Consider the following 19,173-nt stretch of genomic DNA (forward strand, 5'->3'; position numbering starts at 1 on the left):
TCAAAGGCAGCTAGCTTGTTTCCTGAGCTCTTGGAAAATTCCTTTGCCTAAGTTTCTAAGGAGCCATAAGCCAGTAACTGTTAGTTCAGCAGCTTTGGGTTGTTTTCTTTCCTGCATTTTGTATCTTAAAACTCTTGCTTAAATGATGCGTAGCTGATTGTGTACTTTTATATCTTTAAAGTGACTTGTTATCCAGAATAAGATTCAGCTATCCAACACTGTATTTGTCTGCAACTCTCTCTCTTCAAAAAGAAAAAATGATTCAACCATTGTTAGTTTCCTTTTAGGGCTCTGAAGGAACAGAGATATGTTCCATTGTCCCCTAATAACTTCCAGTGAGACTCATTCTTTGACAATCTTGACATATAAAATACAGAGGTGAAACTGAGGTTTCCCATAGGAAGGCTGTGAAGATCCTTTGAAACAGAAATGCGCCTGTAAAATTACTTCAGAAATTGGTACCAAAATACATTTTTGTGACTTGAAGTGATTTTCAGATATTATGTGAGATACTATATGAGACAGAAGATGAGGGGAAACCAGAATAGCTATGATGTTGATCAGACCTTTCTCATAAACTGGACAAATTGGTTCATGGCATTCATTCAAATGCACATATCACATGTAAAAATTCCTGATCTCGTTCAGGGTGTGCTATCTTAAATATTGATACTGCATTCCAATAGGGTAATTTGAGTCTGTTGCTAGTTAAATGTATCATTGTCATAAATTCCCCTGTACTCATGTATTTGACACATTTTCCTTAAAAGTGCTTCAGCGTTCAAAGAAGTGTTTTGAGAAAAATAGTGGGATACACCAGCAAGAATTATGCATGAGGATGTTTAGAAAAGAGCCATGTGGGTTCTTTTTTCATGTCTTGTGTATGTCCCCATATAAAATCTTTGATGTGGAGACTAAAGCAATCTAGACACTGGTACCTAGAAGAGATAGGCCGTATCTATGTCTCTAACATGGTTCATGTAATTTATACTATGGATACATTATGATTTTCTTGTAACATTGTATATGTTTACTATTCTGTTTCTGAAGAATCTAGAAGGTTTTGTAATTAGACCTTTTTCTTTAACCCTTTTTTTAATAGATTATTTTGATATGCTTTATTTTTCACAGAGAGTTGATATTTGAAAAATAGAGAAGTTACATTTTCAGTGCTGCACAATCCCAAACACTCTGTACTGAATTAATAAAGGAGTAAAGCTAGCAAAACCCAGTTTGAAATATTTACAGGGATCAGCACTCTTCCCAAGTGTTTTGCAAGGATTGAAAGTGGAAGCAAGCATTCAAAATATCCTTAGAGATCCCAGTTTACTGCAGGGCTCCTTTTGTGACAAATATTTAACGTAACAAAAAGTGGTAAGAAAATACAAATTTTTTTCTTGAGATTTTTGCAGTGTGATGAACACGGAGTCGTATTTTACTTTGTGTTTCTGTAAATGAATTTTATAAATATTTGGCTAGCAAGCTTTAAGATAATATTGATGTGATATTAGGAACAAATTAAGTTGGCTGGGATTCTGACAGAAATAGTACATGGGGAAATTACTAAATTTACAGTCTAACAGAAAGAAAGAGGGTACCTGCACTGGGCAATTCATATTGAGTAGACTGTGCTTTCCCTCCGAGCTGCTTCTTTTACCACCTGGATCTAGCAGGACTCATGGTTACTGTTTTTTTTAATGTGAATATTTGCATTCGCTCATCTTGCCTTGCCTGTGCACATAAAAAGGTATATTTTTCCTTGCAAATTATCCATGTAAGTCAAACCAATCCAAGTGCAACAGAAACTGTGGAAAAAAAAAAATTGCCCAACTGCAAAAAGCATTTCTGCATGAATTTGCCTTGCGTTTTTGTGCTTTATTACAGTGGGAAAAATACTGTAATGAATTGTTTTATGAAGGTGTTCTGTTTTAAATAAATTTTCTCCTGTTTTCCCTGCTGCTTTGGAATTTTTCAATTGCTTTCCTAGAAGGAATGCCTAAATGGATTTTCTCTGATAAACACAAACATTCCTTAATGGTAATTCAATTTATTAAATGACTTGAGAGTCAGTGCATGATATAAAAATAATCTTTTAATTCTTGCTATCAATAAATGTTGAATAGAGTGCTTCCAAGGAGACCTCTCATCAGGCAGACAGGAGGGGAGATGTTTTTGAAGTAAAAACACTCTTATTTGAAAATATTTCGAATTTAAAAAATTTAAAATTCATATGTAATTTTAAATCAAAATAATTTTCTGAATTTTTAAATATTAGATGGAAAAAAACCCTAAAAACCAACAACATAAAAAATCAATGAGTGCCTTGTTTTTACCTGTTTAAAATTGTAGTTGTTGGTATGACATTTTCAAAAATATTTGTCCAAATAACAGTAAACAAAACAAGAGCGAAGCTTAGAAAAAAATTATATTAGTTACACTTCAGAAATTAAGACAAATGTAATACCCAGTTGTCCACATATTTTCTCCTTCCTTCTTGCCTATAAACAGAAAAACTGTGTGTAAGTTAATTCAAACTACCATTTTTTAGTGTAAGGTTCAGCATAAAATGTGCTGGCTGACTGCCATGGGAAGCAAAAGGCTTGTAATTTCAATTACATGGCATTTCAAGTAGAACAGGCCCTAATGTGGTAGGTGGGGATTAGAGGTGGCTGCCAATATTGCCTCAGAGTTCTGAGGTTTATTATTCTTACAGTACTAAAACCCCATGCTGACTCCCTCACCGTATGTCCTTGAACAGACTATGGAAGCTGAAAGATTAAGTATGTGATGAATTCTTATAGCAAATGCATGTTGTATGGAGAATCTTCAAACAAAATATTGCACAAAAAGTTCCATTGCATGAATAACAACTGTCTTTGCCAGCTGTTTTGTCAGAACAGAAGGTACACTTGCAAACAAATTGTTCAATAAAGGGAATGGGGTTTTTTGCATTTGGAGGGATCTCTGTCAAATGTGTCTATTTAAGGTATCTGAGTTATTCTGCAGAGGATTTGTAGGTTATACATAGAAAGCCAGGCATGGTTGTCTTTCTTACAGTATTATCTCCTGAAGTTACCAATAAAATTTGCAGTTGATTAGCAAAACTATGTAGAAGAAAAAGTTCAATCAAAATGCATTGCTTATGTTTACAGCTTGCCAAGAACAACTAATTAATTGGGTTTCATCTCCTTTTCCTGATTTCATTGTGATCATACAATTCAGTTTTTAAGCACTTCTCTTGTGAAGTGGGAACTGTTCCCATACCTGAAAAGAGATTTTGTGTATGTATATATATATACACATATATACATATATATATATATAAAAATATATATATATATACATATACATATATATATACATAATATACTCACACGTATGTGAGTACCTGGGTGGTTTTACTCTGAAGTAGGCCAAAATGACACAGAAAAATGATCTGTGCTGTTTGTTAACACTTTTTATGGTCAGCAAATAAGAGTAATTTATTTTCTAACAAGCAGTTGATTTCCAGGTCATGCTGTAGGTAATTTGGAGGCCTTCCTCTTACGTATTCTGAAGTGTTGCACCTCTGTAGAACTCCTCAGGTCTCAGTGAGTATTACATAGCCCACGTCAAGTCAGCTCGATAGAGAGATCAAGACATTCACATCTGCACTGGGCTTTTTTAGGGGTACAAGCTATACTAATGTATACTGTCGAACACTGTGCTGCAGATTGAATGGTCTTGGAAATATTCTTATTAATGACCTCCTTAGTTGTAGTTCTGTTCCACTGTGGCACTACCAATAAGTGGTGGTATTTTCCAGAAGTTCAGAGAACCAGTGATGAGAGTTTTCCTTTAGTTTTATTGTTTGTAACTTTTTATTTTAGCAGTAATTTGGCTAATTGCTCTAAGTAAAAATAGCATTCGTGAATGTATTGTATGTGAAGAAATTATGATGATATGTAAAGAAAACCCCTTATGAAAAAGTTGACCTTAAAAGTTGACAAATATACCCTAAGGGCTTTGTTTGAATATATTTCTGGTATGAAGAGACATTGCCTCACCTTCCAAGGTTGAAGGTGATGCACAGGTCCCAGAGCTGTTTCTACAAGTTTGAAAGACACGGATGTCTTTCAGGAACATCCTCATATTTAGATCTGGTTAATCTTGTTAATGCCATCCATAAATTTTGTGCTAAAATTTAGAAATCTTAATGAACGATCCAGGGCAACTGTAGTTTGGACATACTCCATACATATATTTTTCAGTCTACTGTCATCACTGAAGTCCGAGTTAACTGACATGATTGTTTTATCTCCGCAATTCCTAGCCAGTAGACAAAGGATAGGTTTTGGTGAAGTGGAATAAGAAGGTTTAAATACATGACTTGCAAGCCTGAATCTCTTAAGTGACATATCTGAACTGCTGCCGTGCATCCAGTGGAGAGAAGGAGAACCAGTGAATCCTGCTAGAGCTGTACAAAATAATTTATCCTCACATTTGAACTGGCATGTTTCCAAAGCCTGCTTGATAACATCCCCTACTTTCAGCTTGTATTTGTCTGTTAGGAATAAGGCTGCTGCATAAATTGAATTCTAAACACACTGAGGACATCTGTCTGTGTTTGTGTATTATTCATTTAGATGAACTCATAGTCTCAAAATGTTAATAAATATTTTTATGTACAGAATTATTTAGATATAGAGAAAAAAAAAAACATTACCTGAGCCTACCTCCAAAAATGTTGTTGGTTATAGCCCTGAAATATCTAGCTTCAGAGAAGGAATGAAGAATGGTTACACTATGGTTTTAATATCTTAATAAATTCTTGTACTTTTTTTTTTCCCTGAGCATTATTATTTTCTATAAAGTGAGTGTTTAATTGGAAGGCACAATTATAAGCACATAACATCACAAAATTAAATTGCTAATATTAAATATTCAATTTTCCATAACTAGTATTGCACTACTGTTCTGGTTTTTCGTGAAGCTATTGCCTGACAAAATGCCATAATTGTTTGAAAAATAGAAAATAAAACAGAAGAGTTACAAAATTTGAGGAAAAAAGTAATCCAAAGTTACCTCATTAATTTCACAGGATGTTGGAACTGTACATGTGAAAGGGAATTCGAATATATGATAATAGGTAATGAATATATGTAAATGTATTTTTTTTTAAACATATACAAGGTTAATATTTATTCCTAGAAAGAATCTCTGCCCTAGATACAGAACTGAACACAAACTCTGTATGTCTTTGTAGCTGTGGGTTAACACAATGAAGGCAGACACAATTATTTATTAGATGCATATACGTTCCTGCCTTTGTGTGCCTGTATGTACTTATGCACAGGCATATCTGTGTGTCCTACATGCACTTATATAAGATTTTAAAACCTGTATTGAAACATACAAAGGTACTGCTGATGTTTGATGATCTTTGTGATTTGGAGTGTCCTAACTGGAAGTGATTAAATTTAAACATTACTTAGGTTTTTATAAACATCTGGAGCACTATAATGATGACTACAGTTAACTAATTTTTCTCCATTTATCTTTGAATCTACTACAGGCAGTAGACAGCTTAGACAGTTATCTTACAGTCATACTTAGACAGTCGTCTTAGTTGTATGTGTCTTACACGATTACTGTGCGTAAAGAAGTGCATTAGAGGGAAAAGCAGAATGGTAGAAACAGTAGAGGTTTGTAGAAGAGAAAATTAACTCTATTTCATTTCCAGAAAATAAAACATGGGGAGTGTAACCCTTTCACTAGGCTAACATTTTGAGCCCTGTTTTAGGAGGTTAGGGAGTTAATGAAAATCCATAGTAATTTCCTTATGGTAAACTTGAACAGTTCAACTGAAGAATATTAGATCACTTTAGTCTTCAATTATTGCCATAGACCACTGACTAGTTTTTATTCCATATTTCATCAGAACTGTGCTTGTGCATGAAATTGTATGTTCAAAAAGATTAATCCTTTTAAAGTACCACCTTGTGCAGAAGCTATCAGCAGCAGCCCACGTCTGCAGGTGATACAATTCCAGCCTGGCACACTGTGGAGCAGCAGAGCCCTGTATGCCTTCTGTGATCGGGATCCCCAGTTTGGGTCTCCCTCCTCTGCTCAATCATTCTTCTCCCTGAAATTATGTCAGCTTAATGTCTTTGAATCCATGCCCCCTCTCTAAATTTGTTTGATATTTACTGAAAGATTATAAAATCAGAAAGAGACGAATGACAGTGAGACCATTGCATAAGCCTTGCTTCTTCAGGAAATCACCAAAATCGATTAGACTATTGATGAAATGTTTTGGTGAGGTAATATTGTATAATTTATTTCAGATAGGCTGTTAAAAATGCTTTAGTTAATGTTTTTGCTTGTTTTTATGACCCAGTCTTGCGTACTCAGTCATATATTTTTTTGTGTATCTATCTCAAGCATTAAAAAAAATTATTAAGTTTATGTCATGGTATATTTAAAAATCATTTCCTGAAACTCTATTGAGTGGATTCCAGAAAATGCAGATGATTTTGAATACCACAGCATCCAATAGTGAAGTGTCTGGGGAGGTGGTCTGTTTGCTGGCATCCCTTCCAAACTGCTGTGTCACCTGAATGATTTAGTTGCTGTTCCTGAAAGGGATACTTCTTGCAGTGGTAAAAAAGCACAGGCAATTTTGATTAGGAAATTCTGTGATATTCCCAGAAGTGCTGCTTTGCAGAGATATGGTGCCAAATGTTATGGTAATTTAAAGTAAATGCAACCCCCACTAAGTAACTGGAACTACACAGAATGTAAATCATTGAAGAGTTTGTCCTGTTATGATGTCTCAGCATGGAACAAGAGCTTGCGTGAAGGTATATATTTGAATTACTTTAGAACTGTTGATTTTAAGTAATGCCTCTGATTTATATTATTTAAGGTAAGACGTGATATTTTGTTATATTTTGCATAAGATGTTATGTATTCTACATAAAAAGCACCAGATTCACTCTTCCAAAAAAAAAAGACAAAACTTTTTTTTTTTTTTAATTGCTTCACATGTAAATGAGAAACTAGATTAAAAGTATTCCCTTTTCCTTTTCTCTGTTTAAGTCTCATACAGTTTGGACCCTGGATGCCATGGGTGTCAGACCAGGGGGTTCCCCAAGGCAGAAACTCTTAAAGGACTCCTTAGCAGCAAAAGAACTTCAGACCATGGAAAAACACCTAGCTGGTATGTATAGTAGCAACGGATTGTAAAGCACGTAGCAGTACTCAGCCAGCGAGCTTTGCCAATATTATAGATGAAGAAAAAGATCTTCCTCTCATGTTGATGAAAACAGATAAAAACTTTAAACTTTTTTATTGAGGAGAAAGAGCACAGTTATTGTTATGTTTGTAGATATAATGATCTTTGCTGTAATTACAGTAAATACAGTAATTAACCAGTAATTAAGCTGTGTTACATATACTGCAGTCTGACAGCTCAGTACTGCACCTATTTATTTGTTTTCACATTTCACCAAGACTTATGTAATAAGGAAGATGCTTTACCTACAGTTAAGTAATCTTTAGAAAAGGCTGCAATGAACCTTCAGCTTGAAAACAGTGTGCTTTGCCTTGAAAGCTTACCTTGTTCATGAGACTTCTGGCTAAGTGAAGTCTGTTAACTTGAGTTCAGTGGAACATCTGCAACATCTTTGATGGGGCAACCATTTCTAAAAAGTCAAACAAACCCCCCTTTTGTTTTGGTGAAAATATGTTTCAGAGCTCTGTAAAAATTAATGAGGGATGTCCTAGGATATATTGCATTTCTTGTTATTTGTAATCAATATTCGCTATCTTCAGCTTTAGTTTTAATGTCCTATATTATGCATGCTGTTTGTCATTGTTCTGGTTTCAGCTGCAACAGTTATTTTTCTCTTTCCTAGTAGCTGGTGCAGTGCTGTGTCTTGGCTTTAGTCTGACAATGATGCTGATAACACACTGATGTTTTAGTTGTTGCTGAGCAGCACTTATCCCCATCAAGGACTTTTCAGTCTCTCATGCTCTGCCAGTGAGGAAGGGCACAAGAAGCTGAGAGGAAGCAAAGACGGAACACCTGACCCTAACTAGCCAAAGGGGTACTCCATACCACAGCACATCATGCCCAGTATAGAGACTGGGGGAGAGTTACCTGGAAGGCCCAGGTCACTGCTTGGGTCGGGCTGGGTATCGGTTAGCAGGTGGTGAGCAATTGCATTGTGTGTCACTTGTGTTTATTGTTTTTTCCCCTTTCCCATTTTAGTTTTATATTCTCTTCCCTTGTTATTTCTCTTACCATCATCATTAGTAGTAGTAGTAGTATTTTTATATTATACTTCAGTTATTGGACTGTTCTTATCTCAACACATGGGGTTTACATTCTTTCAGTTCTCCTACTCATCCCACCCACTCTGGTGGGGGCGGGAAGGGAGAGGTGAGCAAACAGCTGTATGGTTCTGAGTTACCAGCTGGGCTTAAAACACTACAGTCACATGGTGAAATCTGGGTTTTGTAGGCCAAGTCTATGAAAAGTAATGCAGAACTGGAACATGAAGACAGTACATGTAAGGTGGAGGGAGAATTGAAATTTATCTGACCTGAATCTAAATTCGGGTCACTTAGAGAGTGAGGCAGAGAACTTACCACTTTCAGTGTGATTTTCTAAAAGACTTTGGACATTAATCCCACCAATAGTACTGGAGTCAAAGGCTTGGGAGTTGTATCCTCTTTAGGGAGAGGTACAGCTGTTGTACTTCTGCCTAGGGGCTGCTGGAGCTGAAGTCAAAGCAGAAGACAAATCTGTGAACACAATTAAGGAAGATCTTTAGAAAAAAATTTTCCATGTAGTGGAACAACAACTAAAATTTATTCTGTCTGCAAATGCAGATTTTTTTAGATGTTTTTTGTTTCTGACAACAGAAACAGGGGGGTTTTGACAGGTTCAAGTCACTGTAACTATTAAAAACTTAGTCACTACCAAACTAGATTGAAATTCCATGGTCCCTGTCCCCAAGGTAAAACTTCCAGGAAGCTTTAGTGAGAACCAGGAAACCAGCAGGCCAAGCTGTGGTCATCAGGTTTCTGCAGTATAGCAGGGACCTAAGTACCACAGGGGGCCTCTGCCACTGATGTAGCACTTGCCTTCCTTTGTGTTGCTGCGATTGTCAGTCAGGAGAGGTCTGGTGAAGAACTCCCTACTTTGATTTATATCCTAACTGGTCACATTTCCATTGTTGTTCTTGTATACAGTGTGTTCTGAAAGATGCAGGTCCTTTAGATCTCCCTTGACATAGCTGACAGTAATAACTACCATATTCAACAGAATATGGAATTTTAAATACTTAATTGACCATAAGCTAACTAGCTACATTCACTTAGTCTCTGCAGTTCAGCCTGTTGTTTTGTGACCTACAAGCTCTTCTCTCACACATCAATGCTGCTGTTGTCGTTTGACTTCAGGCACATTATTTCAGTAATGCTGTAGCATGGGGTTCAGTCATTGTACCATTCAGTAGTTTTTGTCTGCCTGAGAAATTTATAAGAAAACAGCCCAGCTATTAGACATTGGACTCTTTTATTCCTAATAATTCATGTCCTATTATAGCACCAGTGCTGCTTGAGACAATTATTCTCCTCACAGACAAGCATAACATAATTTTCATGAAAAATTAGCTTAGAAGACCTCAGATAATAATGTCGTGGTTTTGCTTAACCTTATTTGTCTCATACATTTGCAAAAGTTCAAGTGTCTCTGATATCAGCAAGTCTGCTGTTTAAGTTTTCTTACCAAGTGCACTGGAGCCTATTAATTCTACCCAAATGACTGCCTATCCAGGCATTTAGGTGCCTGAATTGTGATTTGGATTACCTGTGTAGTGATGAAATGTAATCTCCTGTCTCAGATACATCTTCTTAAGGAGCCTGGCTTTCTCTTAAGGTCTACACGCTGGATAAAATTCATTCCTAACATAAGTAACAATTTGGTGCCTGTGCCTAAATTGGGTACTAGCACCAATTGCCAGCAACAGCCTCCGTACCTCAATATTTGAAAGCAGCATTTTTACAAAATCAGGTATTGAAGCAATTAGTTTTCTTTTCCTTCTCTACATATGGCTTTTAATACTTTTGTCTAAGATCCAGTCTCCTATGTAACTGTGGCTGCTTTATATCACACACAAGATGTGGATATATTTTTTTTGGTAGTTAATTCCAGTATCTTGCAATTTGGTTTGTTGCACTGATTCTGTGGTCATTGGATAATTCTGGAGTATATTTTATCACAAGAAGAACTGTTAAATGCATAAACAGTTTATAAGTAGGTTATGAATCACATCCTTATACTGGTATTCCTGATATGAAAGTAAAATGCCTTTGTGTTGCTCTGTTGTCTGTATTCTGTTTTTCTTTAAATCACGTTAACAAGGGATTTAAGAAATTCTAAGTTGTAATTCAATTCTGGTGTTTACTGTGGATCAGGTAATACGGTAAAGGTATTCTTTCTGGTTGAAAAGCTGATACTGAAGCAAAATCAAAGAGAGGATATGTGCTAAATAAAATTGAATAATTATGCTATGGAGACGTGTTAATTACATGTGGAGAAATTATTAGGATACTTGGTTTATCTTCAGGCTTGATTACTATATGGAATTAAGAAAACATGAGCCAAAATAAAATGTTTATTTAACTCTTATGAAATCTTTCAATATTCAGATAATTTCTTAGCATACTGAATCATCATGAGAAAGTTAAAGGTCTGTAATTTTGGGAAGAGATAGGCTAAGCTGAATATTTAAAAGAACATATTCCTCATTTGGTTTAAATCAGTAACTAATATTGTAAATTATTGGCCCTTGAATATTTGCCAGACGTCTTACAAGTTCCAAAGTGATATGTATTGATTTTTTTTAAAAGCATAATGGAGGAGTACTTCCAGACATAATTATTTCAAAATGGAAATAATTTTAAGAGATCAGCAAGGTAACAAGTAGAAATGTTCTTAACTCTGTGCTAGAAACAATGACTATGTTCTGAAATTTGCTAGCAGCAAAGCACTTACTCTTTAAAGAGTTGAGAGACACTTTTATCTGAGGCTTTCGCAACTATTTCAGTTTTACCAGCTTTTCTAGTGATAGCAATTGAAATGTGCAGATTATCTTGTATTATACTGGTAACATAAAATTGACATAGCTTATTTGCCTGTTTTAAAGATGTTATTGTATTAACTATTATATTTATAATTTTTATAATAAATTATTATATCATTCATTATACAATGATATATAATGTTATATAATGATATAATGATTAATAATAATATAGTAAATAATGTGATTGTTATTTATTATAACAAATACATTATAATTTTTATAATAAAATTATAAAAAATAAGTTAATTTTGCATACAGCATTCTTTTTATACCTACTGGTAAACACAAGTGAAAGAAAATCTGATTTTCCAACATGCAATTTAAATCTGCTTCTTTTAGGACTTTTAGAACCTGAAATTATTGTTATCAAAATAAAAAGGAAATGCTTATTTTATATAAATTCACATACCAGGTATTTCAATCAGCAGAGGGTGGCTGATTTACAGCTTCTGTGACTGTGACTTTACAGTTTAATGGGAAATGGCATTGCTTTTCTTACAATAACCAACTGTCCCTATCAAAAACAAGTTACAGTAAAGTACATGTCAGTGAGAGTGAAAATTGATAGCAATTGTGTAAGATAAAATGATCTTGAGTAAACCGTTCCTTAATTTTGACATTTTTACTTGTGAGGACTTTCAGTATGTTAGCAATGGTAACCTAAATTCCAGCTTCCCTCACCTTCCACAGCTGTTGAATGTATCTGATTTAATTCATTAGAAACATTATTATGATTTAAATGAATTTAAAAGACACTTTTCATCACTAAGCCTGATCTGTTCTGTTTTTAAATAGGATTTTATTCCTTATGGCTGTGTGAGGGGTAAGGACTGGACCTCCAAATGGTCTATAACTTTTCTCCTTGGATTCTAAATGTTCCACCTGCTGTGGCACTGACTGCAAGCCTGAGCACAAAACTCAGTTTCAAATGGGATCACAGATCCAGACTTGGAAGAGTTCCTGAGGTTATTTCCCCCAGAGTCGTGGTTGGGCAATAGACAGCAAGGGCAGAATCAAAAGTCTTGCCTGGAACCAGTTTTGGTTTGCTCTTCACTGCAGCTGAGGATGGCAGATTTAGCTCACTGCTTCGTCTTGGTTTGTTACTAATGAGAAACAGCAAACGCCACAGAGAGAAACTGCAAAAGCCACAGAGGGAGAACTTTGAAGAAATGAGAAGGATTTTTATAGGTTGTATTGATGTTCAATTGAGTGGTAATATTTTGTTTCTGTGGGATAGCTGTGTTTGCAATAAATGAAATATAAATAAACTTCGAGCAAATGCTTGTCAAACATTTGAACTATTAATTCTAATGCCTTATGTTTTAAGGATGAATAGAATTTCTATGCACAACTTCAGATTGTCACTTACACTGGAGAAAATCAATAGATTCTAAATCAGAGAGAAACAAAAAGTTTCTTTTTTGTTTTTGTGTGTGTCCACAGATATTGAGAAGGACCTAGCACTGTGGGAAGAAGCAAGGCTCTCAAGAAGCCCTAGTGTCCAGCATCATAGTTTAGTTACATCTGACCATCAAGGCAATCTTCAAGCTACACAGGGCCAAAATCCAAGGCCTCAGGTGCCAACTCAGATGGGGAAGAACATTCAGCTCCAAGGAAACAAATCACCACCACTGCCCACTAACAGCAGAACACAGGTCTCCAGTGTTGCAAACAGCAGGCCTCCAACGCCTGGTGCACAAACCAACAGGCCATCAACTCCAGGGAGCAGACCTGTGACCCCAAATAGCTTGCTGTCACGGCCTCTTACCCCTAGCAACCAAGGAAGTAGGGAAGGCATCATTAGTATGCAAAGAAGCAGGTCTTTGACATCTAAGAGCCAAATGGGGAGGACCCTCAGCGCTGCTTCAGGGCTTTCAGTGCAAATGAGTGGAGACATTGTTGGAACTGTCACTACTCAGAGAAGCAGTTTATCAGAAGTAAGATTTTCAATTTAATGTTTTTGCTATGTTTAGAAGCTGTTACAACATGAAGACTAGGTTGTGTTTTCTGTTGAAGTAACATCAGTATACCTAATGAAACTTACTACTCTGAAAAGAACTTGAAATATAAAGAGAAAATTAGCAAGGAAATGCTGCTCATCTTTGAGAGGTACAGATTAGAGAATGTCAGGGTTATTACAGGAATCATACTGAAACACACCCCTCAAATCTTCAATAAGTTCTGTAGGGTTTTGCCTGTACAATGTATAGCAGTCTTATTAGCCTTACAGTTTCTAAGAGGTGTTTACCTCTGGAATATTAAACAACTTTATCTCAACTTTATAATTCCAGGGTATTTTTTCCTGCAGCACTGGCAGTGCAGAATATTTCCTTGGTCTGCTTTTTTTCTGTCACTTTTTGGACACATTGGAATGATTAGTTAGGCGTTGCTGAGTGAACAAATTTTCTGAAACACAAAACTGAAGTGCAATGAGAAAATGTCCAATATCATGAAATCATGGTCTAGTACTATCTGCATGTTAACTAGGCTGATTCAGAGCATGTAAACTTCCTGCCCCACATTAATCACTTTTACAGGATTAGTCTTTAAAAGAAGACAAAATTTCAAAGTACCTTGTCAATTTTGAGTGGGATTCTCCTCTGCTAACTTTAGCTGCCTTAAAGATAACTTTACCATGTAGGCAGTGGAAAGAAAAGCGCCTGTGAATGAATAACCCTTCTGTCTGTCTTAGCTATATGCCTTACAAAGGTGAGTTTCTTCTCAGGAAATGCCAGTCCTTCTGTACTGACTTGAGAAGGACATATATGTGTAGATTGCTAATTTTTTCATGGTGGATTAAGTCAGTTCCCACCATTTATTACCAATGCCTTTGTAGTCCATTTGTCAAAGCTTGGAGAGTTTTTTCCAAGACTGAAAAAAATATCATACTTTTAGATAATTGTTTCTAAGAGATATAATTTGTTCTAAAATTCTGTAGGGTATAACACTTGAACCAATGTATTATCAGTCTAATGACTTCTTACAAAATTTAAAAGATGTTGTTTCTAGTAATATTGCTTAGAGATGCTTATAGGAAAATTAGAGATTTGATACTTGGTATAATCTTGAAATTAAGTATGTGGCCACCATTACTTAGTATGGAAGGAAGAAAATGAGGCACAGATAACTAAAACTGAAGAATATGTGGAGGAAATCTGACTTAAATTCGATTGGGAAAAAAAAATCCTCATTTTGCTGTTTGAATGGCAGTGCATTAATCCCATCACTCAAGCTGCTTCTTCACCTAGAACTGAATATCCAACTTAAAGACATGAGGACTGAAGGTGACTACAGTTCTGTTGAAACTATCTTCACTGACAGTTGATACATTTTCAAACCTGAAGTTTTCCATGGAAAAAATATGTAATTGTAACAAATTTCTTTTTTGGCAAACTGAACCCCTTTGTCTCCTGTTCTGAGTGTGTGTTTGTGTGTTGGAATTTTTCTCATGTACCAGAAAATGAGAATTGAAATTCATTTTAAACTAAAAATGTTCTAAAGAAATGAACAGTTTCATTGTTTCCCACAAAATACTTCACTCCTATTTTTCTTTCTTTCTTTTTAAGCAGTCCTGCTCTTAACTGGTCCATAGTCATATGATGCCAACTAAAATTATTGTATAGACTCCTGCAAGTGCCATGTAATGAGCACTGCATCTACACCAAGGGGCATCCAGTCTGTCCATCACTTCTGATCTTTCCTGTAACAAGGCAGGCAATTAGAAATGCTTTCTTCCACAGCCTTTCTGTAGTTATAGTAACGTTAACAATGAATCCTATTTAATTTGCTGTGATTTGTTACTTCTGTTTGCCAAATCCCAAGCTTTGCTAATAGCTCTTATTAGTATCTTAATAGCTCTTATTAGTATAACAGTGTCCTGTTATACTTTTATATGTGTGTACTTATGTTTCAAGAACTTTAAGGAAAGAGCAATATTATTACCTTGGTTTACAATTAGAATAGCATGTCCAATTTCATCCAACAAGCCCACTGTAAAGCTGGTGTTAAATCTCATCATTTCTATGCAGGGTCTTATCCTCTGTGACAAATTCTTTTCTTTCCTTTTGCTCACTGGGTACAATAGTATGGTGGCTGCTAGTGACCCAGCTCAAACCCTATTTATCCTTTCCTGACACGCACACGTGACCTTTGACTTAATGGAAACTCAATGGAAACTCATCTTCGAACTAGCTCTGCTTCCAAGGGAAAACTGCTAATATGACACATTCATGCAGAAGACCTTCCTCTCCCAAGTTGTAGAGGCCCTCAGATGTCAGAAAGTAGCTGATGGAGGTCTGGCCAATCTGCTGCTTCCAGCCTCATCTTTGGAGTGTTATACTAGAAGCTCTGCGAGCTGTTTCAAGCTATCCTTGCCCACTGAAGTTTCTGGTCACTTAGAAAAGTGGGTTTGGACAGAACATACCCAAAAAATATCTCTGTCCAGTGACATTTTTTTCTATGTTAGAAGTGTCCCCTATTTGTGGCCATGTGATTTCATTTTCTTGTGTCATAGTTTCTCTCTGACAGTGGAGACAAATTTTAAAAAGTCAGAGGTGGCCCGGGATAGGAGAAGGACAAGAAAGTTCTTACTTTGTACTTTGCCAGGTCACAAACACATAAAACTCAAGGCTGATACTGTAAATGATTTTGCAACTTTCATTGTAGGTTTTGTATCCTTTTCCCATTTAAAACAAGTAAAAATAAAAAAGGGAAATTGCCTTTGTTCTTCTTAGCCTTATGATGTGGACTGGGAATTTCCACTAGATGTGAAAGCACTGTGGTTGTCTCACCAATCCTAGAGAAGATTCTATGATAAGATTTTGCAAATAATTCTGCTTCCTTACTCTTAGGTAGTGGCAACGGAATTGACCAGTACAAACTTGATACATATTTGATGAGAATAAGTCAGTTGAAAAGGATGTCATTGCTGTCTATGAGAAGCATGTTTTACCATAAGGAGCTTGAATTAAAGAATTCAGAACCTGCATGGGTTTACACAGTGTGCTGTCACTTTTTTATTTACCAGGAATTTTAAAGTATCTCTCAATGCCTTATGTATGTTTCCTAATTTGTAATGTGTTTCACACTAACATAATAAGTCTAAAACACACAAATATTACTGATAAATACAATTCAGAGTTGTCCTTAAGTTTTGTGAAGTTCATGCTGTAACTCAGGGTGATTTAATCTTGTTTTAGTACAAATCTTAAATAATTTCGCAAGTACTTAACATATCAGCTGTTAAGAATGTTTAGGGGTTTTTTAATGCTCAAGTCTTAAAATGATTGTGATTTTGTGGACAAGTTTCTGCCTCTTGGCACACATAATGTTGCAGAGTTCTAACAGATGTGTTTTATTATCTGCTCTGTTCAAGACTGAATGGAATTATAGCAAAGAAACGCTACCTAGAGAAATAGTTTTATTATCTCTATAAAACTAATAAATCAAGTTTCCAAATCCTTTGGCAGAAATACTTCTATGCATTACCTTATCCTTTGGTGTTTTGCATAAATTGACAAAGGGATGTTGAATCCTGCTTATTTCTTTAGGATGGATTCCATTAAAGTGATACAATTGTGTGATAGTTATCTATAGCTGTTGAGATGAAAATACTTCTGACTCCCTTGTTTGCCATATCATTTCCTGAACACATGGAATTTTACAATCACTTTATTTATCCAGATAGTTTAAAGTGGTATTTAGTAATCTTTATTGGTCTGTCATTGTTAACAGCAGGAAATTTCAGGTTATTTTAATATAGCACTGATTAGCACAAGTTTTTTATCCTGCTTACTGGGGTACAGAACATAACTTGATGTGATGAGGACTCTCTTTTTGGTCAGATACTTTCATTCCATTCTGCTGCCTGACTCAGTTCTTTGCTCTGTGTTTTTGTAAGATTAAAAAGTATGCTGATCAGTGTTGAGAGCCACTCTCTCCTACTGCAAGAATCCTGTTCTATGAAGCAAAACACTTCACCCAGTTCAATGCTCTGGTCAGCAACCTTCTCGAACACCGAGCACATGTGAAATGGCAATTCAGGCATTAAGGCCTGGAGCTCTATGGCAGCAGTCTTTGTGGATTTTTTTCACAGATTACTAATAGAATCAATAATTTACTCCCAGTGAGTTAGATCTTGACTGAACAGCCTTTGGTCTCCAATAACTGTTTTAAACAAGCCTGATTTCTGATTTTAAACCAGATGATAGCCTGACAATGAAAATTATGCTATAGTACTGTGCAATACAATTTAAGTTAGAACATGTAGATTCTGGTTTTTAGCTGTGTAAAAGAAGACAGGGCTATTACCCTTCTTTGTTTTCAGATACTTACAAGAATCTGGCCAGTAATTTTACGATATCTGGTCAATGTTTAAGTTCTCTTTTAGAGACTAGACTTGCATGTTTGAACTGCTTTTGAAAATAAAATGCATTCCAGTCTCGTCTCTCACCTTGAATATTGCAAAGGAACCTGTGAAAGTACTTTATAAGTCTGTGTGTGTGTGTGCTCACATACATATGTGTGTGTATGGAAAAATGTTTTTATACATGTAGGTATATACATTCTGTAAAAAAGAGGCAATTGTAAAAATTTTTTTGAAGAATATATTCAACTGCATTCTTAACTCTGTAAAACATTTATATTTTGATACTTAGAGTTTTATGGTATCTTGGAGACAAAAGTTTCCATACATTTTGCCTTCCTAGTCTTTCTCCTTCTCCAATAAAACCATAGGTTCTAAATCAAGTGTCAGGTCCTTGTTCTTGATAGATTGGAGACAGTGGAAGTTCCACAAATCAAAGCCTTGCTTAAGCAAATTGTGCAGGACATGCCTAGGCATAGTCCAAAAACTGCAGGGACAGATGGAATATCTGCATTAAGATTTTGCTCTGTCACTGCATTTCTTGAGATGAATATGTATATATCTGTGGGTATAGCAGATAAAGAGCTAAAGAGACCTTTGTTTCTTTTTTCAGAATAGATAAATACATAAGAAATCAGAAAAAAAAAATAAATCTAGGGAGCCTGCATATCCTCTACATTCTGCTTTTATTTTATGGCAAGATATTTCTTATGAAAGGCTTTATTAGATCTATTTAATTGAGGCTAGAGTGTTTGCTTACAATCTGCATTTATGTAGAACCATTCTCTGTCATTTTATCTAAAATAGATCTGTTTGTGGCAGGATGAATTCTTACAACAGCTTCAGCTTGCTCATCAACCCTGGATATTACCGAGTGACACAGAAAGCGAAGGAGTGGAAGCTGACCAAGACAAATGTAAGTATATTTGGTAGGACCAGATAATATGTCAAAAACCCTTAAAATTTTAGATTCTCTTTTTCATATCTTCAGATCCTGTGAAGGTGTCGTGCCTGCTCACAGGAGCTTTTATTCTAAGTACCATCACTCATTTGTTTGAGGACTGAACTTTAGGGGATTGATTTACATAAGCTTTCCTACAGTCACTGAACAATGACAAAATGATAACAGACCACAGTTTACTTCGCTAAGTGAAACAATTTGTCCTGATATGTTAAAGTAGCTGTTCAAGAGAAGTAGCATAAAATTGAAATAGATGCTCTGTTTAGTAGATCTGTATTGACCAGCAAAAATAAATGCATCAAAAAAGCCTCAGTAGCTCTGAAAAGTAGAGCCTTCCTCCTCAGGCCTGTGGCTCCATTACCCCTATTTTGCCTGCATTCCTTTGAATTCTTCTGTATGGAAAAAAAATTTCTTAATCACACAAGTAATCCTTAATATCCTACATTCTTTGAAGCAGTTGTCTAATCATGAAAGCAAAGGTCAGAAGGATCATAACCTAAATGACAGAATAAGTAACAACGAGTAACGTGCTCTAAATTGCAATGCATGCAAACTGTAACAAGTTCTGTCTGCCTACGAGGTACTTGTAAATGATCTTGCTGAAAACACTACATGTTTTGCATTTTCTTTTTTAATTCATAGCAGTTTTGGGATCTGCAAAGGTGAATATGCAAACCATATCCTAACACATTTTAGGTAATGTACTTGAA

General features: G+C 35.6%; 1 protein-coding gene across 1 annotated transcript in view; it reads left to right on the forward strand.

Annotated features, from left to right (window-relative positions):
* Positions 1 to 19,173, forward strand: part of LOC308217692 (uncharacterized protein C8orf34 homolog) — a gene marked incomplete at both ends in the record, with an annotated part of 201,883 nt that overhangs the window by 147,290 nt on the left and 35,420 nt on the right. Inside the window, 3 exons of the mRNA XM_080610920.1 lie at positions 7,081 to 7,201; positions 12,582 to 13,075; positions 18,325 to 18,418. Of these exons, the coding sequence (XP_080467046.1) occupies positions 7,081 to 7,201; positions 12,582 to 13,075; positions 18,325 to 18,418 (709 nt within the window). The remainder of the gene's footprint in view (positions 1 to 7,080; positions 7,202 to 12,581; positions 13,076 to 18,324; positions 18,419 to 19,173) is intronic.

Source organism: Psittacula echo (genome assembly GCF_963264785.1).
Source record: "Psittacula echo genome assembly, chromosome: 2".
NCBI lineage: Eukaryota > Metazoa > Chordata > Aves > Psittaciformes > Psittacidae > Psittacula > Psittacula echo.